General features: G+C 41.9%; 1 protein-coding gene across 1 annotated transcript in view; it reads right to left on the bottom strand.

Moving 5' to 3' along the window:
• SHROOM3 (shroom family member 3) overlaps nt 1-25,903 on the bottom strand; it is a gene marked incomplete at its 3' end in the record, with an annotated part of 298,853 nt that overhangs the window by 42,522 nt on the left and 230,428 nt on the right. Inside the window, exon 3 of the mRNA XM_084234121.1 lies at nt 17,300-17,410. Coding sequence (XP_084090247.1) covers nt 17,300-17,410 — 111 coding nt within the window. The remainder of the gene's footprint in view (nt 1-17,299; nt 17,411-25,903) is intronic.

Genomic DNA, 25,903 nt, shown 5'->3' on the forward strand with positions numbered 1-25,903 from the left:
GGTATAAAGGTCTCTGGGGATTTTGAAATCCTCTGTTACAAGCAGATGTTAGATAAATAACTTTTAATTTCTAGGTAAGAACTACATAAAATTAGCAACTATCTGGGTGTGAACACTGTTCTAACTATTGTTAGTTTCAGTAACAAGATACTCTCCAAAATAGTTTCTGATTTTGTAAGTCAATGACTTCAACTTTAAAACATCCTGCCCTTTGAACACAAAGAACTGACAAAGCCAAAGGGAAAAAGTGCATGTCCTTCACACTGCATACTGAAGGATGAACTGGTAAGGAGGATTACACTACTATAGAAGGTCAGAATCAAGAGACAGTTGCTGTGCTTATTTTTGGCATAAAAGTGAGCTGAGCTATCAGGCATTTCATGCCAAAAACTTTTAAACTATAAGACTATAGTTATTTTTTTCCAGTTAAAAAACACTTTTAGAGGATCCAGGGATTTGCTTGGATATGTTAAAGACAGAGAAATAAGAACACCCTCATATTCCCTTTTTCTGAAAAAATAAATTGGCACTTGTAATATAAATGAAAAATTATTCCCCTGATGCCAGTGAAATTTCAAGCATCCAATGTAGCTGGATAACACTAGCCTAGGTGTCAGGAGACTAGGTGTTCACTCGGACTTTGTTTTTTTTTTTTTTTTTTTTTTTATAGAGGCATTTTTATTTATTTATTTATTTGTTTGTTTATTTTGTTTATACAAGCACTGGGTACAGTCAGAAGAGCGGGAGGGTGAGAGAATTCACCAGAGCCAGAGCAGGGAGCAGAGCAGGCAGAAGGACCGAAGTACACTGCTGAGGGGGGCAGCGGGCCGCAGGAGAGGTCTGCGCGCCATGTGGGATCCTCCTCCGGTGGCCGGGGAGCAACCGGGGATCGAACCGGCGCCGCCGCAGAAGCTGCCGGCAGCTTGGCAACCCAGCGCTCAACCGCTGCGCCACAGGGGAGGCCCCGGACTTTGTTTTTAACTTATTGTATGACACTGTGTAAGTCACTTCCCCTCCTTAAGCCTTTGTTCATCTTAAAAAAAAAAAAAAGCAAAACCAAAGAAGCTAGATTAACTTCATTTTAATATGAATTAACTTTAAAATATGCGAGAGAGTGAAGAACTTGCCAAGCAAGATGATGATTTTGTTACAAGGTAACCCCAATGACAGTGACCAATGCAAGGAAAGTTACTTTAGGGTGGTCAACCACATTGGGTGCCAAACTGTTACTGGGCAACCCCATGTGAAATGGGTTGGCCTGCCTCTGTGTCCCCACCTCTGCACTTCAAAGGGATTTATAATGAGACTCAACCACAGATATACACAAAAGGGGTAATAAAGTGTTTACTTCCAAAAGGGGAAATGAAGAAATGAATAACTCAGGGAGAAAGGGAAAGTGGTGAATGCGTCCTATCAGTTCTGGTGATCTGGAACCCCAATAGTACACTGGTCCAAAAAATCAAGGACTCCCAAGGCCCACATGTCTGGTTATATACGAAACCTGGCTGCTTACCTCCACCCTCAGTTCCCAGCAATCCTCCCTTAAGTGGTGATGAAATTATGGGATCTGTAGTCCTTCATGTCTTGGATCTCTTTGGTCTGGGGTGAGGGTGGGGTCTAGAAATCCTGTTTGTGGAGTTTGTTCAGGACGTCCTTCCCCCCCCCCAACAATTTCTGAAAAAATACATATATTTCAGCTCCCAGAAGAGAGGTTATGATAATAGCAAATAATTGTCTGTGAAACAAGGGAAACAGGCAAACAAGATTTCTAGCAGTAGCAGCCAGTCAGTAAATATTTATTGAGTTGAAGGAGCTCCTTAGGTGGCCCTATACCTGGATTGCTAGAGCGGCCAGGGAAAGTGAGAAGAATTGAAACCTCTTGAAAAAACTTTCAATAGAGAGAGGCTGGAATGTAGCTATGGCTACCAGCTCTAAGGTTGACAAAACTGGAGTCTAGTCTTGATATCATTGGGTTTTACCTTTTGGATTTTAGGTAAGGTTCTTAACCATCTTGAGCTTCTTCATCTGTAAAGGCATTTTTAGAATGGAACAGAACATAGGTTTTGTGAAATAAAAAATGAGACAATATTCCTAGCAGATAGTAGGAGCTTGACAAATGTTAATTAGCATCACCAATTTATTATTAAGGAATTAATAGAGAGTAGAGAGGCCAGGGGGAATAGCCCATGAGGATATCTAAAAAGATGAAAAGAAAGGGGAGAGTGAATGGTAGCAGAGAGTGAAATGTGTGGACACCATCAGTGGCCTTGAGTCACCCAGCTCCCAGCTCCCCAGTGAGGTACTCATAGTAGGTAACTAGGCAAAGGCTGATCTTCTGAGACTTGCAACATGGAGTACCAGGCTATGCTGGTGAGGCAGGGAGTTGTCAGAGCAACGAGTGTTACCTCCAGTGAGGGAGGTAAACACAGGCCAAGAGAAAATAGACCTTGCCTGCCTAGAAACTAGGAAAGAACTAAAGGAAGCAACATCTTGGGCTGAAGAGATGAATTAGGAAGCAAAACCAAGACCAGCCAACAGAAGTCAGTATATTACAATTTGTTGGGTTCTTGTGAGTATATCTCTCTCATCCTTATTAACAGGTCCCATACAAACCCTGAACCTTTGGGGTCAGCACTGCCCCAAAATTGAATCAACACTTTCCTCAGAGATAACAGGGGAGCCCTGGGTCATTGACTCCGGATCTTAATCGGTTAGCATTTGTGCTGCTCGTCCCATTCTGACTGTGGCCACTTAGGAACTGGCCTGATGCCTCTTCAACCAGTTCTTCAAGGCAGACTACTGCCCTTGAATTTCTTCCAAGGACTAGAAATTCTTCCTAGTAGCTCAAGTCCATGAGGGGCTGACCTATATCACACAGCCTGCAATCTTGGAGTCGATGTTCAGACGCAGTTACATAGGACTTCTGGTACTCAATAAATGTTATCACTTAATTATACAGCAAAAGTCCAGACTTTAATGGAAAAAAAAAAGGTCTTTTTTGCATAAGGCTCTGGAGACATTTAATATATGAATCATTTTAGACTAAATGTGTCCCAAATACATAAAGGGAAAGAAAGAACACTGTCACTGCCCTGCTCCATGTTCTGGCCACCAGTGGAAAGAGTTGGCAGAAGCCCTAGCAGTACTAGAATGTAGACCTGCAACGAGGCACTGACCTTGAGAAGGGGGCAGATGCCTATGAAGGGTGAACCTAGCCCAGCTCCAAGGATGGTAACACTGAGGATGCCTCTTTAGCAACTCATCCCTCCATGGTATCTGTCCACGCCTGGCTACAAGGAAAGGTGCGGGGAAGCTTTTTCCACCCAAGATAAATTGACCGGCCCAGATAAATTCTACAAGCTCTACAGAAAGAAGATCCCTCTCTCAGTCAAGTAGGTAAGGTAAGAGGTAATGTTTGCCAATAAATCAGGGGATCTAGAGAGGCTATTAATTTGAATTCTCGAAGGAGAGAAGGAGGTGTCCTGAAGTACTAGTTACCCAGACTTAATGTCAATTGGTAGGTCTTTTCTGAAGGACCAGACACCTTGCTGAAAGCTCTCAATCACTTTGAAGTGTAAAAGGAAGTTGTGATTGGTTAATGAAGACAAGGGGAGAGAGATTAAAGGGAGAAAATATCTCTTATTCTTTGAAGATACCAGTAAGGCTTTCTTTTAAATGTGAACTATCAGGGCCTCCCTGGTGGCACAGGGGTTAAAGTCTCAGTGCAATCATGCTATCGCCAGCCACTGTGGCATGAATTCAATGCCCAACCAGAAGTTAAGCCAAAACTCCAGTCTAGTGACCACTTGGATATAGGTGGCACATAGAAGACAGTATGGCCAAGGAGGAAGGATGGCCTTTATGTTTCTAATTGACCCAGAATGCTAGTATTATTAAACTACACAGAGAACTGTTAGATGGAGGGGGTGGATGTGGAAAAAATGGGAGGAGGAAAATTAAGAGGGGAAGATGGTGGCTCCCTCTAGGGCATGCAAATGTGAGATGCAGGTAGAACTTTCAAAAGAGGTATGCAGTAAGGAGTAATCTAGAGGACCCAAGTCTGGGCTGCATATGGACAGTTAGGACTCACAAACACAGAGCTTTTGAAAAAAAGATGAAGTTACTTGGGAAGAAGGCATGGAGAGACAAAGGAAGTAGCTGAATGATGTGTGTCTGAGACACATCATTTACGGGAGAGGGTGGGGGGTTCAGGAAGCTCAAGAAGCTACTTCCAGAGAAGAGGAAAATTAGGGGTATATGGGAGTTCCACAGAATTCTAAGATGAAGAATGAGGAGGAGGAACTGTCAGCCATTTCAACTGCTACAGAGAGGTCAGTCCTTCGAGGGTATATGCAAGACCACTAGGTTTGCCAGCTAGTGATTCTCTGCATTGGAATGGCGGGGGCAGAAGCTTGATTGTGGCAGGGTTAGAGGTGAATGAGGGAGCAAAGGGAGAGGGCAAGGACGGATAATTCAAACACTTGACTCTACAGGGGAGAAAGAGGGTGGTGTTGAGAAACTAGAGGGGCCCAGAGAGAGGAAAGGTTTTGGCTGTTTTGTTTTCAAACATGAGACGTTTGAGCAGGTTTATAAGTGACAAAGCACATGTACATGCAGCTGACGATACAGGATGGGGAGAGGATGATACTACTGAAGACTGCTGCTTCCCACTGAACCTGCAGAGAAATAGGTTCTAAAGCTCATACTCAAGGGTAACCTTATGTAGCAGTAAAGCCAGTTCCTTGAGATAAGAAGAAAGGAAGCTTTAAGATGCTGATGCTCTTAAGTATGAAAGGCAGTGAATGGGAAGAAAGTGGAAGAGACTCTCACCACTGTCCTTTATTTCATTATGAAGCCCAGAAGAGGGGTAAGTGAGGAGGTGGTTGTGGTGAATTGGGACTCAAGGTACATGGTAAATGAGGACTAGAAAAGTTGATATTGATCAGAGGTATTTATAAGATTTAATGACTAAGATACTGTTCTCTTAAGAAAATTACATTCTGGTGGGGAGACCAAATGAACGAATTTCTAAAATTATAAATCATAAAGAATTCTTATAATAAAGAAAAAATAGCTGCCCAGGACTGGCAATGACAAGATAGGGAACCCAACTTGGAGAACTTTTTCTGTAGAGGATATTGGAGAGGTAGCTGCCTATGGGGGGAGTGGGGAGGGGGTTTATGAGGTTTCATCAGTGCTCTAGTAATACATTAAGAATAGGGAAAGAAAAATATCAGATGGTTTCACTTATAGCAGGAATATAGGGGAACCAAATAAGACATCAGTGTAAAAATATAGTAACAGCACAAAACACAACAAAGCGAAAACAGACAATTATAAACCAGAGACATCCTGCAGGGAAGGAGGAGGGAGAGGGATCAGAGGGAGGGAGGGAGGAGCACAGGGGACTGAGGTGATGGTGCACAGGTGCATTGGGGAAGGAAGCTCTATGAGGACTACACCTGAGGGCGTGGGGGAAGCAAATATTATTTAAAAATGAACAATGATGTAAAAAATAAAATAAAAAATATAAATGAATGATGTAAAATATTTAAAAATTAATTATTAAAAAAGGTGATTTTTGAAACAAATAGAAAAAATAAATAAGATGCTTAAAAAGAAACCCTCTTCTTTTGAACATGTGTTAGAAGATTATCTTCAGAGATAATCTATGTTTTCTAAGCTCCTTCCATACTGCAGAGTTAAATGATGAAATGAAGAAAAAGAACAATGAAAGAGATGTGCAAATACAGCCATCGATTCTCAGGCCTTGTTGAGGGGAGTATAAATCAGCTATCAACTGAATGAAAAGCACCTTGGCAACCTTTAGCAAATCATTTCTTTTGAAAGATTTATTTATTCATACATACAAGAACTGGGGTACAGGCCAGAGGTGCAGGGGGTAAGAGGATTCACCAGAAACAGAGTGGGGAGCAGAACAGGCAGACTAACTGAAATATACTGTTGAGGGGAGCAGCAGGCGAGAGGTCTGCCGCACCATGTGGGTAGCTCCCTGGCCGGCCAGGGATCAAACTCGCACTGTAGAGGCTGTGGACAGCTTTGTAGTGCGGTGGTTAACCCCCTGCGCCACCAGAGAGCAGAGAGGCCCTAGCAAACCTTTTTTTCAAATAATGTGTCTATCCAAAGATAAAAAACAACCTAAATGCCTATCACTAGCAGACTAGTTAAGTCAGTGCAGTACACTGTTGGAATACTTATGTGGTGATTAAAAGAACGGAATAGCTTTATATATATATATATATATATATATATATATACACACTGATATGGGAATATCTCCAAAACATATGGCTAAATGACAACATTAAGATACACACCATGCGGACAGTATCCTAAGTCTGTGGGTGAAAACATACACTTGGAGGTTTATTAATGTCAAGAATATTTCTGGAAGGATCCTTTAAGAAATTGGAAACTGACTCTCTCTGAGGAGGAAAACTTATTTACATGGTATTTCTTTTTTAACTTTCAAATTGTATACTATGTCCTTGTCTTGACTATTAAAAAAGCAAAGTATTTTTAAAATAGCCTTCCATTTTGAAAATATACTTCATTGTATCTTGAGAGAACCAAAAAAAGTCAAAATAACTTTGACTTTTTCAAGGCTGCAAATAATTTAATAAAAGACATTCCTAAAGAGCACGGCATGCTTTTATATTTTGAGATCACTTTGATCTTTAAGAAGATAAAGAAATATTTTCCTAAAGTACATTACATCATGAGCATATCATAAAGAGTCAGAAAATGATTAATTTTAAAATTGAGCAAACTAAATTTTGTGTGTGGGTGTGATTCAAACAAAGTCCTTTTGTTGCATTCCTAACCACAAACAAGGAAGCTTAACTGTGTGGGATGTGTAGGCTGATGAAACTGGAACTAGCAAGTGACACCATGTCCTTCTTAGATGATTCTGCCCTAACGCAGAGACTTAGGAATGTGAAGCATATTTATGAGAAATCTGTAATAATGCAGTTCAGGTATTTCAAGCAATGTCCACTGATCACCTACTATGTGCTTTCACCTTGCTGACTATAGTTGCAGCTCTGGGATGATACAAAAGGATGATACAGGGCTACTGAGGAAATGTCATTAAAAAAAGAGACTGGACATCCCTGGTGGTGCAAGGGGTTAAGTGTCAGCACTATAAAGCTATCCCCAGTCACTGTAGCATGAGTTCAATCCCCGGCCAGGGAGCTACCCACATGGTGTAGCAGCTCTCTCCTGACTTGCCTGCTGCTCCCCTCAGCAGTGTATTTCAGACAATCTACCTGTTCTGCTCCCCACTCCATCTTTGGTGAATCCTCTCACCCCCCTGCACTTCTGGCCTGAACCCCAGTTCTCGTATGCATAAATAAATAAATCTTTAAAAAAAAGAGAGGCTAAGCAACTCACCCACAATCACAAAGGTAGTGATCTGCAGTGTTGACAGTTAAACTCATGTAGCTATCTCCAGAGACGGCTTAACTTGTAGGCAATACACAGTTCACAGTGAGGTGGGGTAGACAAGAGTAGACAACAGCAAGTAAGCAAATAGATATGTCCATATAGTTATAAGGACTATGAAGGAATTAAGACTGGGAAATGTTGAGTGTGGCTGATTTAGTTCAAGGTCTGCCTACTGAGAGTGACATTCCAACAAAGATCTAACAAAGAGGAAAAACTCAACATGAAAGAGCTGGGGGAAGAGCATTTGGCATAGAAGGAACAATGAATGCAAAGTCCTTGAGGGAGGAATGAATCTGGGGTTTTCATGAAGCAGAACAGAGTGAAAAGTAGATGATAGAAATCATCCAATCATATTGGACTATGAAGGTTTTGGGGGACACTTTAGACAGAAAAACTAAAAAGCTCATGTGGTGCTGTCAGTGATCAAGAATGAAGTTAGTCAAAAGGCTTGGGTGGAGTGGGACTTTAGATGACCCTGGAGGACTGGTCTGCTTTGGGTAAGTGGAGAAGGTGACAACCACAACTTAGAAAACAAGAGAGAGGGGGCCTCCCTGGTGGCACAAGGGGTTAAGGCGCAGCACTACGAAGCGATCTGCAGCCACTGTAGCACGAGTTAGATCTCTGGCCAGGGAGGTGACCCACATGGCGCAGCAGACCTCTCCTGGCTCACCTGCTGCTCCCCTCAGGAGTGTATTTCAGTGGATCTACTATTCTGCTCCCCACTGTCTCTGGTGAGTCCTCTCATCCCCCAAAACTCTGGCCTATAACCCAGGTTTTGTATGTGTAAATAAATCTTTAAAAAATATATACTCAGATGGCCAGCACTACCAAATAAAACATTGTACTTCTTCATCTACTTACAAACCCATTATAACAAGGCTCTACTCCAAGACCCCCACCCCCCACCCCCGCAAAAAAGAAAAAATATATACCAATGTTCTCTGCAAATCAGATCAATTTGAATTGATATGTCTAGGATGGGGGTTGAAGGTCTTCATGATAAAATAACTGAACACCATCTGCTTAGCTGGGAATAAAGCGTGTTTCCTAAGGTTCTTTCTGTGTGTCAATGCTATTTTCTCCCCATCTATTTTTAAAATTATTAAACAATTACAAATGTATTCAAATGAATATAAAGGATATCCATGCACTCACCGGCAACACTGATCCAATTTTATTATTTTACCCATATTTATTTCACTTGTTCTTTGAACAGATGATTTATACAATTAAGAAAAAAAAAAAGATCAAAGCCACTAAAAAGTCTTAGCTTCCATGTTTTCCAGCCACATCCCCCTTTTTTCTACATTTTGCTACTGCTAACCACTGGGGTTCATCACTTTGTATCTTTTCCAGTGTTTCGTTATACAAATATAAGCAAATATTCATACTTGCTATTTCATAAAAGGAACTAAATGCTATGACCTAATCCTCGGTTATTTTATACTTAACAATACAAACTGGAGGTCATCTGAATCAGTGCTGACAGAGCTTCCTCATACCTTTTCTTCCTTTTAGCTGCCTAATATTTTCCACTGTGTGCATGTATCATATTTACCCAGATCGCTGCTGTAGACATGCTTTGATTTCCCAACTTTTGCTATTACAAATAATGCTTAAATGACTAAGCATACCCATATATTGTTTTCTATGCATGTCATCATGTCTTCAGAAATTACTAGAAAAGGAATTGATGGTTCAGGGGAAAGTAATACATTTGCAAGTTTGATAGTTATTGCTAAATTGCCTCATTTCGCATGTTGAGAAAAAAAAACTCAACATGAACAATTACACTGTACAAGTAACTTGAGGGGGATTGTATTATATCTTCTTTAGGACAGAACAGATAATTCATATTTGAACAATGACTAAGCTTTTTCTGCTTACCAAAAAAATACAGACCCCAAATACTAAAGAGAAAACGTCCAGCAACTGAAAACTGTAACCAAGTAAGACTACCTGAGCTGTGTCCATAACACTGTTTTTCACTTATGCTCTTCATACAGAATAATAAAAATCACTCATACAGAGATATGCTTTTTACATGTTCACAGGAAACAGATGCTCTCAAGAATTTTTAAGAGTTGAAAAAGCCCATTATCTTCCATAATGTAAAAACGGTGGTAATTGTTGCTTTTACTGCTGACAGAAACACTGTTTTTGAGAAATCCTTTAGCCTTTTACAGCATCTCTAACTTTTAGTTTCTATGACTACTGGCCTCCTCAAGGCCATACCTCAGACTTTCTGGGTTCACAGAAAAATCTAACAAGCAAATCTTTCCAAGCCTTTTATAATTGTTTCACTAATACCTGTATCTTAAAAAGGTGGTTCAGTGGGTAGAAAGGCACGTGTTACATAACAAAACCTGATAGCAACAAATAGTCCTTTCTGGGAAGAAAAGTTCTTTATAAATGTCACATCCTGATAATATGCCCTGGGCACTTTCGGCTTTGACAACTGAATCATGAGAGCGAAATCTGTTCACAGACAGACAAGAGACTCTAATATTTAAAATTTGCTTACACCTTTCCTAGTAAGATATTTTATACCATTCTCTACCCTTGGCCCCTCCATCCTTTGACTACTACTTTATGTCCTTTCCATCCCTCTCCATTTTGAAACACTGTTTTAAAGATTCAATTTTACTGGTGAACACACAAAATTATACCATAAAAGAGAGGGACTAGCAATGGCGGAGGGCATTCTTCACTTAGTCTCCAGTGGGTAATGATGTTCAAATGTTCTTTTTCTCAGTTTCCCCCCCTTCTACCCTTTTCCACTCACTGTCATACAATGAGGAATCAGAATAAAGCTTGTGTCTTATTTTTGTGTGTCAACACTATTTTCAAAATTATTAAACATAATTTTTATGAGTCATTTATTATATAATGTATATGTATAAAATATTTATAAAAGTCATCCTCCTTATCTACCTCCTTTTATATGTTTGCATATAAATCATGGCAGAAGTTGATATGAAACACTGTTAACATCTTTGATTTGTAACATTCATCTTTTTCTTTCATTGACATCTAATCAATTACAATAGAAAGCATAGCATAGCTAGAATAGCATAAACTCTATCAATAATTTCTTCTCAACTCTCAATCTGGAACTAGACCTTTGATTGCTGGGGAAGGATGGAGGACATTCACCAGTTTCTTTAGATATCAGATATGACTTTAGAATTTTCTTTTCTACTCCTTTTCTGTCACAGAATCTGCTACTAGAACTGCAATAAATCACTTCCACGAGAGTGGGTTTTTATCATCTATACACAGATAAATACAGTTCCACACAAACATTCTCATGGGTCTCAGAGGGGGTCAAATAGTAGACAAATAAAAATATTGTGTGTTCCTGAATTACTATTGCTTTTTTGGCAGGAGAAATTGCTTGGGGACACTTCTCGAGGGCTCCTGTTGGACAAATTAGGAGCAGCAAAGCAGGGCAGAGTAAAAGGTCTACATCCCTACAGGGCTAAGGGGTGAGCTGGAGGAAACCCCACCATTGCACATTCCCACAGAAGATTGTCCTTTGAGGATTTAGAAGAGTCCAAATACCAATCAAGATATTTCCAAAACAGGGCCTCCCTTGCTGTCCAGGGGTTAAGTCTCAGTGCTACCACTGCAAGGGCCCATCCGGATGGCCTGAGTTCTATCCCAGCCAGGGAGGTGACCCACATGGCACAGCAGACCTCTCCTCACTGCCGGCTGCTCCCCTCAGCAGTGTATTTCAGTCAGTCTGCCTGTTCTGTTCACCACTCTGATCTGGCGAATCCCCTCACACCCCCTCACCGCTGCCCTACACCCCAGTTCTTCTACACAAAAATAAAATCCTTAAAAAAAAAGATTATTTCCAAATCAAGTGAATTAATTTTTATATGATGCCAAAGTATACATTAAATTTTACTGGCAAAAATAAGTGAAGAAAGGATTTTTATTTTCATGAAACAAAAACCTTACTTTTAGTAAGATTGTTTTCTAAATATTATTGCATTAAATCCAAACAAACAAATGCCCTGTCCAACCTTCAACACTAAGGAAACAGAATTCTCTTTTGGAGGAAGTTCGATGCATCGTATTGTTTTTCCTCTTCTCTATTTTACTTTCTTTTTTCATTTATAGCAAGAGCCATAAATAAGAAGCCAAAGGCCACAAGAGGACCAAGGAAAGGACAGAAAATGCTAATTTCAGATAAAAACTTAACAGTCAAAGGAGAATCTATTTTAAAAATTCTGCACAAAGACTGTTGATTAAAAACAAAGTTTTAAAATATTACTTAAACATTAATGAACAAAAGAGTGAAGGTTTTAAGGTAAGAAGCTATAAGCTTTATGAATACTTGCTCCAGAGCTCCCCAGTTTCTGCCTACAAATTATTTCCATAATAAATTTTACAAGGAGGGGTTAAACCACTACTACCATTCACATATAATCTGACTCTGTTGGGGAGAAAATTTTAAAATTCAGAAGAATGCTCTCTCTTATTCATTTTATATGAAAGAATGCCAAATAAAACTCAAAAAACCAGCCCTGTGATCCCTCTCTCTCTATATATATTTTGCAACATTAGCAATTCATATTTTCTTGTTTGCCTTTTACTCTTAATAAGATGTCCATAACAATAAGATAGATACTCAAATCACCTTAACATCTAGGCCATTACCAAGACTAGTGCATCCCAGTATTCTTTACCATGTCCTATTTTCTTTTAAGTAAAAGCATTTCCAGAAGCAAGCAATGGCATTAAACATAACTCTGAATGGTAATTTTGTCTTTTTTTTTTTTTTAATTTTTCCTAGAGGCATGTTTTATTTATTTGTTTGTTTGTTTTTGTTTATACATGCACTGGGTACAGTCAGAAGCACGGGAGGGTGAGAGAATTCACCAGAGCCAGAGCGGGGAGCAGAACAGGCAGAAGGACCGAAGTACACTGCTGAGGGGAGCAGCGGGCAGCAGGAGAGGTCTGCGCACCATGTGGGACCCTCCTCCGGTGGTCGGGGAGCAGCTGGGTATCGAACCGGCACTGCAGAGGCTGCGGGCAGCTTCGCAACCCAGCGCTCAACCGCTGCGCCACCGGGGAGGCCCCTGAATGGTAATTTTGAATCAAGATCACATATGGATAAAAGCTAACCTCAGATTTTTGTGAATAAGAGAAATGATTATCAAGTATTTAAACCTTCAACTGTCAATGTATCATTGGCTATCTCAATTGATACTTCTTTTCATGTCAGACTATAAACTCAAAGTTGAATGAGAAGACTGCATCTCTGCTTTAAAACTATGACTATATTCACAGGTTCCTTTTCTTTATACAAATGTTGGCAAAAGAGAAGAATTTTGGTACTAGTACATAGGTAAGGGGAAAATCCTTGTGAGAAAAAGTTACTCCGAAATTCCCCAAGGTAATGGAGAAATAAAACCACAAAGCACATAACACAAAGTTTTTGCTATGAGATAAAAACCCACTTTACATATGCACATTATAAGAAATACGGGTACTGCATTGACATAAAGGAGAATGACTCAATATTCCTATACAAATATTAACCATATACTGCGTTAAACGAGGTGCTCAAATTATGAGAATTTTCACGGCTATTTAGAGAAACAAGGTTAAACTGAGCATGTAATTGGCTATTTTTCTTTATAAGCAGAGCACAATGTTAAAAGATACCTGTGAATGTCTTGCTGGCTGAGAATCCTACAATGAGAGATTCTAAATCTCATTCTCACATCATAGTGGGCTTACCTTGTGGCAAACAGGAACATCCTAGACAACAAGCCTCTGGCTAAATGAATGTTACACTCAGGAGTGGAGTAAAGAGCCATTTCACTGCCATGGTTCTTTCTGCTCCTCCAGGGCTGCAGAGCTTCCCAGCAGTCCCACCCACCTCAGCCTGACAACTTTAACCGCCCTGAACTCACCCGCTAAGCTTGGTGCCTGGGGGAGGGATACTGGTTTCCAGTCACCTCCATAAATTGGCCAATTAAAACTCAATGCCTGCTCTATAAGAGAGAATTAGAGAAGGGTGACCTTAGTAGTTCTTCCTGAGAAGGATCTGCCTCTTGGACAATAGTATGCAGCTTAGAAATGCCAGAACTCTGTTTTGTGGGCAAGAGGAGGAGGAGAACAAGGAAAACCGTCTGCTGATAAATGCATGCAACTGAATTCAGTTTCCTTAAATGATCTTTGCTAAACCTGGACCCTCCCACATTTGCAAAAATGCAATTGTCTGCAAAAGAGCATTAATGGCTTTAAGCATCCTACAGTTGGGGAGGTTACTGAAGTAGGGTTTATGTCAACATCCACTGTCCTGAGACACTAAGTCAGCAGAGGACAGAACTCATTGCCAAGGGAAGTTAAAGCGCCAGCTGAACCAACCTTGCTGTCCAATTGAGAACAAGTTAGAAGTCAATCCCTGAGCTTCTATTAGCCATTCCTCTTGATTTAGTTCACAGAGTATGTTATCACCACATATGGTAAGTGGTTAATAATCACATCAGATGGTTATTACAATAATGGCAGTGGAAGATGAGGAAGGGATAAGGAATTGCTAGAAAAAAGCACTGGCTTAAAAAGCTAGAACATTTTGCTATCTTTATGAACTCATTGAACTACCCTAGCCTGGGGCTTTAACAGATTTTAGGGAGACGTGTCAGCCAAGATAAATTAGATGATATGAATTCTGATTGACAAATTAGATACAAGAGAATTCAGGAAGCTGAACAAGAAAGGAAGGGCAGGGCATCCCTGGTGGCACAAGGTTAAGTCAGTATTATGAAGCCATCCACAGCCACTGTAGCATGAGTTCGATCCCTGGCCAGGGAGCTGCTTACATGGCACAGCAGACCTCTCCTGTCTCACCTGCTGTTCCCCTCAACAGTGTATTTCAGTAGATCCACCTATTCTGTTCCTCACTCTATCTCTGGTGAATCCTCTCACCACTGTGCACCTCTGGCCTGTACCCCAGTTCTTGCATGCATAAATAAATAAATCTTTTTTAAAAAAGAAAGAAAGGGCAGAATTGGATCTGTAAGACTATTAGGTCCTGGGTCACTAGGAGTGTCTTTCTTTAACTTGGTTACTTGGTCCTTTTATACATCTGGGGGAGGAAGTTTTTTTTCCTTTTGCTTTTTCCTTTTTCTTATAAATAAGTGAAAAACACTTCCTGACTATTTTCTTCATGAAATAGGATACACACACACACACACTACAAACACACACACACCCCTCTGTGACCCATTGGACTTGGAATTGGCTCATGAGGTGACCCGGCACCTTTTTATTTCCAAGATAGGTGTTGGTATACAGGCTTCTGGGACCTGTCACGAAATAGACTAGCACAACTTCCACTACTAAGAGGATGAGCACATTATAACTGCTCTCTCTAATGGAAGAATAAGATGGTACCACTCCTTTTTCCCTATTTCAAGACAGGATTTAGACCCCAGCCAGCTTGAGAGAGCTCCCAGTAAGCAAAGCTAGAATAATTTAAGCAATAAAATCAGTAACAGTAGTGTTGAATTATAACCCACAGTTAGGTATTCTTACTGTTATAGTGAATGAATAGCAAAAAGAGACAACTCTTCCTTTCAGAAGAGTTCCAATTAACACATATAAAAGGAATGAAGGAAATAAGGTACCATCTTTAGAATATTACAGCAATAATTGACACAGGCAATATCTACCAGTAGACGCTAAAATCAGTGGGGGAAAGTTTGAGAAGAAACAGGATATTTGCATAGCCTCAAAGTTATCTCCCTGAAGGTATTTATTAATCATCAAGAGACAAACAGTAACTTCACAGTGGAGAAACCTAGTACACTTCACCTTAAATAAGTAATCTCAGTTAATATCAACACTAATAAAATACATCAATAAAATGTAATTTTGACGAGACACAGTTTTTGTGGCTTCTTGCCAAAAAAAAAGTCTAACTTTATTTAATCTTGAGACAAACCTAAACAGAAGGCATTCCACAACATAACTGGCCCATATTCTTTAAATGTATCAAGGTCACAAAAGACAAGGAAAGACTGAGGAAAGATCACCATTAAATGAGTCTAAGGAAACACGCTATTTGACAAAATGTAGGAGACTAGAGCAGAAAAAGGACCTAGGTAGGGGGAATTGGTGAAACGTCTATAAAGTCTTACAGTCTGTAGCTGGTAGCTTTATGCCAATACTAATCTCTTGGTTTTGATGTTTGTACTATGGTTACAAAGTTGTTAACATTAGGGAAAGTTGGATGGTGGGTGTATGATAAATCTCCAAAGTTTTTTGATGAATCTAAAATTATTTCAGAATGAAATGTAAAAAACAAATAGGCAGGATTTAGGATGGGAATGTATCAATCGGTAGTCTAATTCCCTAGATCCTTTCTTACACACTATGTTGTACTGACTTTCATGCTGGCACGCAGACTTGCCTGCTAAAGATGAAAATGGTGATGAGAATGATAACTGCCATTGTACTGCCTCCATTATATTGCCACTACTAAAATTTGTTTCGCCTATTTCTCCTTCACTGTGACTGGACTCTGTGCTAAGTGCTTTGAATATCTTTAAAAAAAAAAAAAACACTTATTTTCTTACATCATCGTTCATTTTTGTACAGTATTTGATTTCTCCCCTCAGGTGTAGTCCCCACCACCACATCACCCATCAGCCATCACCACCAGTCCCTTGTGCTCTTACCTCCCCGAGTTTGACTTCCCATCCTCTCCCTCCCCTGCTGGATGTCGCAGATCTATGGTTTGCCTGCCAGTTTTGTCTTTTCCCTGACCCTTTGTTTCCCTATTTTCCACCTGTAAGTGAAACCATCTGATATTTTTCTTTTTCCTTCTGCCTTATTTCGCTTAGCATAGTCCCTTCCAGCTCTGTCCATATTGCTGCATATGGCATGAGTTTGTCTTATTTGATTACTGAGTAGTATTCCACTGTGTATCTACAGCACATCTTCTTGATCCATTCATCTGTGTTTTTAGGTATTTCAGTAGTTTTCATATCTCAGCTGTTGTAAACAGTGCTGCAAAAAACACAGGAATGCAGGTTTCCCTTCAAATTAATGCTTTTGTATCCTTTAGGTAGATTCCAAGAAGAATCACTGGACCCTCCACACAGCTTTCCATAGTGGTTGGTACAGTTTGCATTCCCACGAGCAGTGTAAGAGGGTTATCTCATTGAATTCTACAGCTGTCTTAGGAAGTGGGTCCCATTAGCTGAATGTTATGGCAGTACAGCGTACTGGCTATGAGCTCAAACTGCCTGAATTTCAATCAACGGTCTCCTAGTTGAATGCCCTCACAACAAGTGCAAAGCTACAGGGCCAGTATGAGAGTGTGATGAGATACACAGAGCCCCAGCACATCACCTATCACACAGGAAGCACAGATACATAGCTGCACATTTTTATTAAGTTAACTTGGTAATCTCAGGACATTTTCCAATTAGCAACGACAAGAGAAATCTTAAATGAGTATCAGTTCAAAGATGACTTACTCTTGGACCATTTAACACATTTAGTCACGACCGAAGCCAAAGATGTTTATGTATCACTTTGGGCATTTTAAATTATAGTTTTAAAAACAGTTGTGAGTTTATGCTTAAAATATAGTGAGATCAAATGATTAAGGGACCCTCCGATTACCTTCAGAACCTACTTTGAAAGCTGCCATTAAGCTGATTATCCTTCTGAACTCAGAGCTTCCATCTGATCTATTGATACTTGTCAGAACCCCCTTAACCTTCCCAACTAGCCTATGCCTGGAACTACTTTGGCCCCAATTACCTCTTTCAGCAACTCCGTCCTTTTCTGTGCCTCTTACCTGTACTTCAGCCGAAGCTTAACTCCTGGCCATGCTGCTTTCCTGTGCTGGGGGTCAGAGATGAGGGGCTCTGGGCTGGAATCAGAGGTGCCGGTATCTGCACACACATCTCTGGCAAAAACAGGAAAACAAGAAACTGAGTGAGATGATCATGGCAGGGGGACAAATAAATCGACAAAGAAAAATATGTGAAAACTGACCCTCATCTAGAGCAAAGCAGCACAGCTAATTATATAGCTAACCCAGGGCAGGCAGGTCTCTAAGCCTGCATCCCCCATCCATTGGTGAATCCACTACTGGTGAATCCTTTCCTATTTTTCTGTGAAGCAGTAAGTGTGTTTCCCAATCTTATAAGATCAGATTTTCCAACTAGGGGAAAGAAAGATACATTAGGTATTAGGAAGGGGAACGCCCCCCAAATTCAGCATCTGCCAGTAAGTAAGGGAAAAACCGGACTCATTGGAGCAAAATGTCAGATGAGGTGGTTCCCTGAAAACAGTCTCTGCGGCCTTACTTCTCAGTTTCACTTAGAGAGAGCGACCTCCCGATGGAGCGGGCCTCTCTCTTCAGTGGGTGGCAGCTCAAAAGCACATGCCACCCCTGAGCCCGAGCTATTTCAGATTGTTTGGATTCCACTGCGCTGGAGGCAAGCCTTTTGTGTGTCCATTTAAATCCACCCTCCTACCCCCTAGTCCCCAGTGCCATTCCCATAGTGCTTTTCTTCCATACTCCCAGGGAGTCAGAGAAAAATTTTAAGCCCTGCATGACCAATGTGTTCCGCCATGGGAATAGGCAGTTCTCCTCCTTAGGCGAGTCCTGGCTCCCAAACTTCCAAATGCCCCAGTCACACCCTGCTGGTGTCCTCTTGACCAGACTGTCCCTTGCATCAGGTTTTGAAGTGGGTTTGTACCATTCTGCTCTAGTGGTGTTTTCAGTGTGTCTTCAAGAACTTTCTTAGCCTCTGAAACCCAAATGAAGCCCTATTAGCTGGAATTTGGAGACGTAAACTGCAGTTACTGCTCTGCATCAGCCTTGGTGGAGAGGGGGAGGCATTACAAATAGTTGATTTCTTTTTATTTCAAGACATGCTAGAGAGATGCACAGGGAGTCAACAGGGAGCTTCTAGTTCCCAACTACCATTTTCATCTTTACCTTAGTAATTATCTAAGCACCATCTCTTCCTTCTGTGACCACTTTTTTCACTAGATTTAGGTTTCCTTGCTTTGAATACACTTAGTATAACCCTAGACTTGATGTCTGAAGATCTGGTTGAGGTTGCCATTTATGAACTGAGTGACACCAAGCAAGTAAGCTCAGAGTCTCAGGCCCCTCATCTGTAAAGTGGAAATACGGGGCAGAGTGCTCAAGGGCTCTGGGGTTACCCTCTCCTGAGCTAGAATCCTGGCTCTACCCACCCACCAGCTCTGTGCCTCTGTCCTTTTTGTGCCTCAGCTCTCATTTCTGAAATGGGTGCAAAAGAACAACCACTTTCATAAGGTTGTTGAGCAACTTACAGTGATTCAGGTCAAGCATTTAGAATAGAGTCTGGTACATATTCAAATAGCAGAGGGGAAATTAGCCATTATATTTGCAGAGTTGCAATGAAGTACCTAGATGCCTATTTATAGTCCAATAGACTACATATATTTGGCATGTGCTTAAAAAAACCGCTTTCATTGTTGTTTTACCATAACATCTTTGTTTATTTTATTTTAAACAAAACACCCTGTATCCTTGCTCCCACTCCAGATCCACTTCCCCTCTGATAGTTTCAGTTCTGCTGACAGTGTCCACTAGTTTATTTTATTTGTCTGTTCACCTGCTTTGTTTCTTTATGTTACACATACAGGTGAATTAATCTAGTATGTGTCTTTCTCCTTCTAATTTTGCTCTGCACAGTCCCCCTGAATCCCCTTCCATTTTGCTGCAAATGGCAATTTTTCATTGATTTATACCCAAATGGTATTCCATTGTGTATATATCACATCTCCTTTGCCCAGTCTATCAATGGACACTTAGGAGGCTACTAGAGCCTAGCTATTATAAAGAGCACTGCAATAAAAAGTGTAGTGTAGTGCACATAACTTTGTAAGTTAATGGTCTTCAACTGTTTGGATAGATATCCAGAAGTGGGATTGCTGGAACATATGGTGGCTCTCTCCTTCTTTGAGGAAAGTTCTTGCTATAACACCTTTCTTTTATTCAATTTTACTTTTTTATTGAGGCAACATTGCATTACATTATATAAGCTTCAGGTGTACATCATTGAAAACCAACACATGGCTTCACATTAAGTTCACCACGTAGGGGACTCCCTGGTGGCACAAGGTGCTAAGACACAGCACTATGAAGCTATCCGCAGCCACTGCAGCACAAGTTCAATCCCCGGCCAGGGAGCTACCCACGTGGTGCAGCAGACCTCTCCTGTTTCGCCCACTGCTCCCCTCAGCAGTGTATTTCTGTCAGTCTGCCTGTTCTGTTCCCCACTCTGTCTCTGGTGAATCCTCCCACCACTGCAACTAGGCCAGTACCCCAGCTCTTGTATGCATAAATAAATCTTAAAGAAAAAGCTCACCACTTAAAGTACAATTCTACCCTTCTCCATATAATTGTCCCCTTTGTCCCATTTTACCCATCCCTATTCTCGCTTTTTTTTCTGGTAACCACTAATTCATTTTATAGCCTAAAAGTTTATTTTTGTTTCATTTAGTTCATGTTTGTTTTCTCTGTATACCACATATCATACCTTCATTTCAGAGCTCCTTTCAGCTAAGATGTTATGCAAACTAGACACAGCTAAAAAGACCTAATTTATGCTGGAAATAGTAGCAAGAAGAGCCCTGGCCAGGAAATTAACATGTCAAAGCCTTTTGCAGAATTCATCATGTGGTCCTCAGTTTCTCACACAGCCTCCAAAGCACCAAGCGCACCGGCCATCCGACTTACACAGAGGGGGCAAGTCAATTCAAACGCATCTCACTATGGAATATATGGATGTAAGGAGCACCCCAAGACCACTCACTGGCATAACCCATCTGACAGCAAGCTTTCCTTTCCAAGGCTCCGCCAGACCCAACTGTGAAAGACCCCTTCTGGAATGGTCCCTTAGCCCTTCTCTCCTGGTTGGTCAGTTGTCTTTATCCACACATTGAAAGCAGCCGTCTCGAGAATGCACACTTCCACCCACCTGAGGTTATTATGCTGCCCGCCATCCACAAATCCTTTGTGGTATTTAATAACTCCCCAGGTTTTGCCTAAACCACACTGTGGGCTCTGCCTGTTTTGCACGATGGCTGAGCCCTTTCCTCATTGCTTTCCTTCTCCTACTTCCTCAGAGCTCCGAGGGATGCAGATTCAGGGGTGCACTGTTTTGTTTTGTTTTTTTAACCACATTATAAATCAGTTTTTTTTTTTTTAAGATTTATTTATTTGTTTACACAAGCACTGGGTACAGTCAGAAGCGTGGGAGGGTGAGAGGATTCACCAGAGCCAGAGTGGGGAACAGAACAGGCAGACTGACGAAATACACTGCTGAGGGGAGCAGTGGGCGCGGCAGGAGAGGTCTGAGAGACCCTTGCCGGTGGCTGGGGATCGGACCAGCGCTGCAGAGGCTGCGTGCAGCTTTGCTGCCCAGCGCTCAACCGCTGCACCACCAGGGGAGGCCCTAAATCATTCAGTTTTATTAAAATATTAAGTTCACACGATACCTTGTAAAGCATGAAAATACTACTGTATGAAACTGGTGAAAACACAGATCACAGGCATTCAAGAAGCATTCCCGATCACATGATATCATGATCTGACAACTGTGGTTTCCATGGTTTTCAACACAGACACTGAGTATTTAGTAAACATGGAAGTACAATAATTGTATGCCCTTTGAAGAGTTAGCTATAGTTTTCTTGCATTTCTGTGAAGATTTCTTTATTTCAACCACAACAAATAACAGCTATGATGTCTGCCTATCACCACTATGAAGATATATCACCATGTTAATGACCAACTGTACTATTTCTCTAGAGAACAATTGGTAAAGCTATTTAAAACTCGGAATATCCACAATGAAGGGCTGGAGAACAGGCAAATGGGAAAGAGATGGACTCATGAACACAGGAGACTGTCATCTTTTTAAAGATTTTCAAAGCAAGGTTCATTTCAGTTGCAGGAAGAGACCAATAGCCGGCACTGCCCCCCATGGCCACACGCTGTCCTTTCACCAGCCAAGGGACCAGCTGTCCAGGGGACCAGCTAATGAGGAACTGGGTGTGAGGATTCTGAAACCCAAGTTGCTGACTGTGTCCCCAAGTCTGAGTCACACCCAGCCTTCCTGCTCATCTTTACCAGCTCCCACCTTGCTGGGGCCCCCTCCTGTGCCCAGACATTGGGCTGGTCCTGAGTAGGCTGCCTGGAAACAGACTAGAGAAAATACATTAGACTCACCAGCATCCACATCACTTTTTTTTTTTTTTTTTTTTTGCCTTACACTCTTTTTGTAATAATCTGGAACACAAACATTTTCAAATTCCTATGTTCTAAAGAAAAGAAGTTCCATAGTGAGTGTAGGCAGAAAACAGTCCTGGAATGAGTGTTGGGAAGCATTATCATCCCAAGACCCCCCCTCCTGGAATGGTGCCTTTGCCCTTCTCTCCCGGTCAGTTGTCTTATCTACACAATGAAAGCAGCTGCCTGCAGAATGCACACGTCCACCCACCCGAGGGGACAATGCTGGCCGCCTCACTCTAGACCGCAAGCCCCCGCGTCTGCCCTGCACTTCGATCTCACTGGGGCACAGCCAGTGATGCCACATGACCATGCAGGTCATTCCCGGTCTTCCCAATAGGACACATGTGCTTTTCCTTATGTCAGGAGTTATTCTCATAGCTTCTTTAGGAAGGCGAGAACCGGTATTTTTAAAGTCTATTTTTCAGACGAACCAGCTGAGACACAAAGAGGCTGCGTATCTTAGTTAAAACCACACATGGAATCAGGCTCACTTGGAACTAAAATCACTGACAGCTACTCACTCTTCCTTCTTTCAGGTTAGCAGTTTCAAATTTTTTCAGTCTTAAATTCTGTAGTCCTAGAATAACCCAGATTTGGTCAGAATGGGTGGGAAATAATGCTGATAAGGCCATTAATTAGACATGTTATCATTTTCACTTAAAAATACCCAAGGGGCCTCCCCGGTGGCGCAGAGGTTGAGCGCTGGGTTGCGAAGCTGCCCGCAGCCTCTGCAGCACCAGTTCGATCCCTGGCTGCTCCCCGGCTACCGGAGGAGGGTCCCGCATGGCGCACAGACCTCTCCTGCCGCCCGCTGCTCCCCTCAGCAGTGTCTTAGGTCCTTCTGCCTGCTCTGCTCCCCGCTCTGGCTCTGGTGAATTCTCTCACCCTCCCGTGCTTCTGACTGTACCCAGTGCTTGTATAAACAAACAAATAAACAAATAAACAAACAAACAAACAAATAAATAAACATTAAAAAATTAAAAAAAAAATACCCAAGGGGACACTGTAGAAGCTTTGGAATGAATGAAACAGCTTCAAGTGGAATGAGCCAGATGGCTCTCCAGCCTTCACTGGAGGCTACTTGTAGATCTCAGAACCACTACCCTCTCCTGGCTTCTCCATACTTGTTCTTCAGGTTTTAGTTTGGACATTATTTCCTCTGCGTGCAGGTGGGGTGAGGTGCCCGCCCTGTGCTTGCTGAGCAGCGCATTGCTACCTGTGTGCATTTCAAAGTGCAGTTCCTGCTGGTCTGACCGCCTGTTTGCTGGCCCCCCCTCTGCAAAGGCCAGCAGGCCAGCTTGGTGCCTGGCACAGCGGGTTGCTCAATAAATATTTGTTGAATGAAGTACTGCTCCATGTTCAACAGATCTGTAACCTTTCTTCCCTTCTATCTCCTTTTAATTCATGAGCTGACTCCCTGGCAAAACTAATGAGACATCTGGGGGGACATTTTGTTGCTTCTTGCTATGCGCCAGTCTGCGTAACAAGGTAGGAAGCGGACCAGAGAAGTAAAGTTTAGTAGGATCTAAAAAGTTTCTAGGATCCACCATCCCAGTGTCATCTTTCTTCTACAAATTATTAAGAAATAACAAATCCAGATCAACCACGTACATATTCTCCTTCCTATGATGAGCACATTCACACCTTTGTCCATACTCTCCCCCAATATTCATACCTCGTGAATTACTAGTTACTATTTGGTACTCTAGTAGAGCTGTCAACTGCTTTCTGAACTGAGTGTTACCTGGTACATACAGAAAAAGTTCTGGATCATTCTGTTACCGTGGCTCTCTAGATCACCATGGGCAGTGGGGAAGTGATGGGGAGTGAGAGGGAAGAGTACAAGGAGCTGGGCTGGGACTATTCAAATGTCTCTCCAGATCATTTTAAATACTGGTTTCTACTGAGTTTGAACAGTTTTATTTTGTCCTTTAAGGGGGACAAAATAAACCAGCATGGACTGGTTTATCTGTCAGATTGTTATAGGACAGGGAGAGGGGCAGCCCAAACCCCGCAAACCTGCCTATTCTAAATGGGTTCTGCCATCCGCCGCATCAACATAAAACATAGGAGACTTTAATGGGAAGGAACTTTAATAAAACTAGGAAACAATACAGGTAAGGCAAAGAGTCTAGTTTCTAAGTGAAGCACCCAAAGTTACCCGTCCCCTCGTGGGTAAAAATCCATCCAAATGGGATTGGCCCAAAGCAAGGCCCCAAAGCCTGCTACAAGTCTAAAGCATCTTCCAGTGGGGACCCACAGAAAAGGGTCACAAACAACCGGACAAGCCCGGAAGGAAAAGAGCAAAATCAACATCAAGATAAAAGCTGCCATTGTCACCTCCCCACGGGTCTCACCCACATCTGTGTCACCCAGTCCACGACCAAAAGACAAGCACAGTTTCTTTACGTGTCTCTAGGCTCCATGCGCCTCCTCCAGGTATCCTTCTGGCTCCATCCTGCTCCTTCCTTCCTCAGTCTCTTCTGCAGCTTCTCCTCTTCCTGCTCAGCTCCACCCTCCCTTGGGTGGGGCAGGGAACCTCCCCCTTTCCTGGGGACCACCCTGTTACAAGATCACCATTTTCTTCCTGTTTGTTGTGTTTCCTCCAGCAGGGAGGGGCTTTCTTACTGGCCACTTTCACTTCTGTGCCCCTCAAATTCAGCATCTACCCAGCAGCCAGAACAACCTTCTAAAAACCTAAATGGATTGTATCATTTTCTAATAAGACCCTTGCATAGCTTCCTGCTGCACTTTTGGATAAAATTCCAATTCCTTTTAACTTGGCCTGCAAGGCCTCCAGTGAGCTGGCTCCTGCTCGCCTTGAGCTCCCCAAGACCACATTCCTCTTCATTTTCACACTTAACTGTTCCTTCCTTTTGGAATAGTCTTCTTCCAGATTCTTTACTCTCCTGACTACTCAGACTCTGGGCCCAGGCCAAACATCACCTCCTCTGAGACCACCTCGTCTACTGCAGTTTCTTTACAGGCATCTGGTCTTTTCCTTTATGTTACTTATGGCCACACATCACTGTTCCCTCACACATGGTCCACCTCCTACACAAGAGGGTAAGCTCAGTGAGGTCAGAGCCCATGGCTGGCTTTTCTTCTGTATTAAACACCCAGGCTCAACGTAGACACACATGCAGATTCGCAAAAGGAACCACACAAGATTGTAAATGAATAATTGTGTATTGCATCTAAAAGAGAACTAAGCCCTTAAACTCCTAAAGGCATTAAATTATTTGAAATACACGACTCAGGGAAGATGGGGCTCTGTTTTCTTTTAGTCACTTTCTAAATGAGGTTATGGGTCCATTTCTTCGTGAAAGTAGAATCTGGCCCTAATTTTTGGTGCACATCATTGGCAGCTTTCATGGAGAAGCGGGCTGGGATTGGGGGGCTGTGACTGAACTTCGACAAACAGTGGGTATAGATCAAGTTGATACAGTTCTGCACTGTTCTGCTGCCTATGCTTCAAAGCAGCCAGAAGGCTTTTTGAGATTAAGCAGACAGAAGTACTTTTATTCAGAGCTAAATTGTCCTCAGAGCCCTTTGGAGAAATTCCTTTGGATTTAAGCTGGGTGCACGTGTGAACTTGTTTTCCTAATGTGCCTTATTAAAAGTTGTGTCCAGGATTTTTTACTCTGCTCCAGTTCATCTGCAGGTCTTTAGGCTAATGATCATCTCTATCCCATTAGCAAGTCTCGAGTGGCTGTCATGGCCACAGACTCCCTATTACTTTTCCCATCAGTTGCCTGGAAGCAGGAAGGCCTGGGTCCTAGGATGGTGCAGGGTCTGCAGGAAGATTTTAAGAACTGATGTCTCCAGGTACAGATTTCTGTTCCTAGCCTAACAGAGCTGCCTTCATTTTCTGATGATTGAGCATTTATCAAAGGTTTCATAGACATTCTCATTCAGTTACCCTTTCTTTAAAGGCCCCTTGTTCTTGTTTCTGACCTCTTGGGACCTATGTATTTAGACTTAACCTTCTGGGTCACTGTCCCTTTATTACTCTCCTTTTTTGCTTTTAAAATCATTATTTACCATCTAGGAAGCTCGTTCTGCATTCCCTCAGGCCTGTATCCTATCTGGTGCTCTCCT

Source organism: Talpa europaea (assembly GCF_964194135.1).
Source record: "Talpa europaea genome assembly, chromosome: 5".
Lineage (NCBI taxonomy): Eukaryota > Metazoa > Chordata > Mammalia > Eulipotyphla > Talpidae > Talpa > Talpa europaea.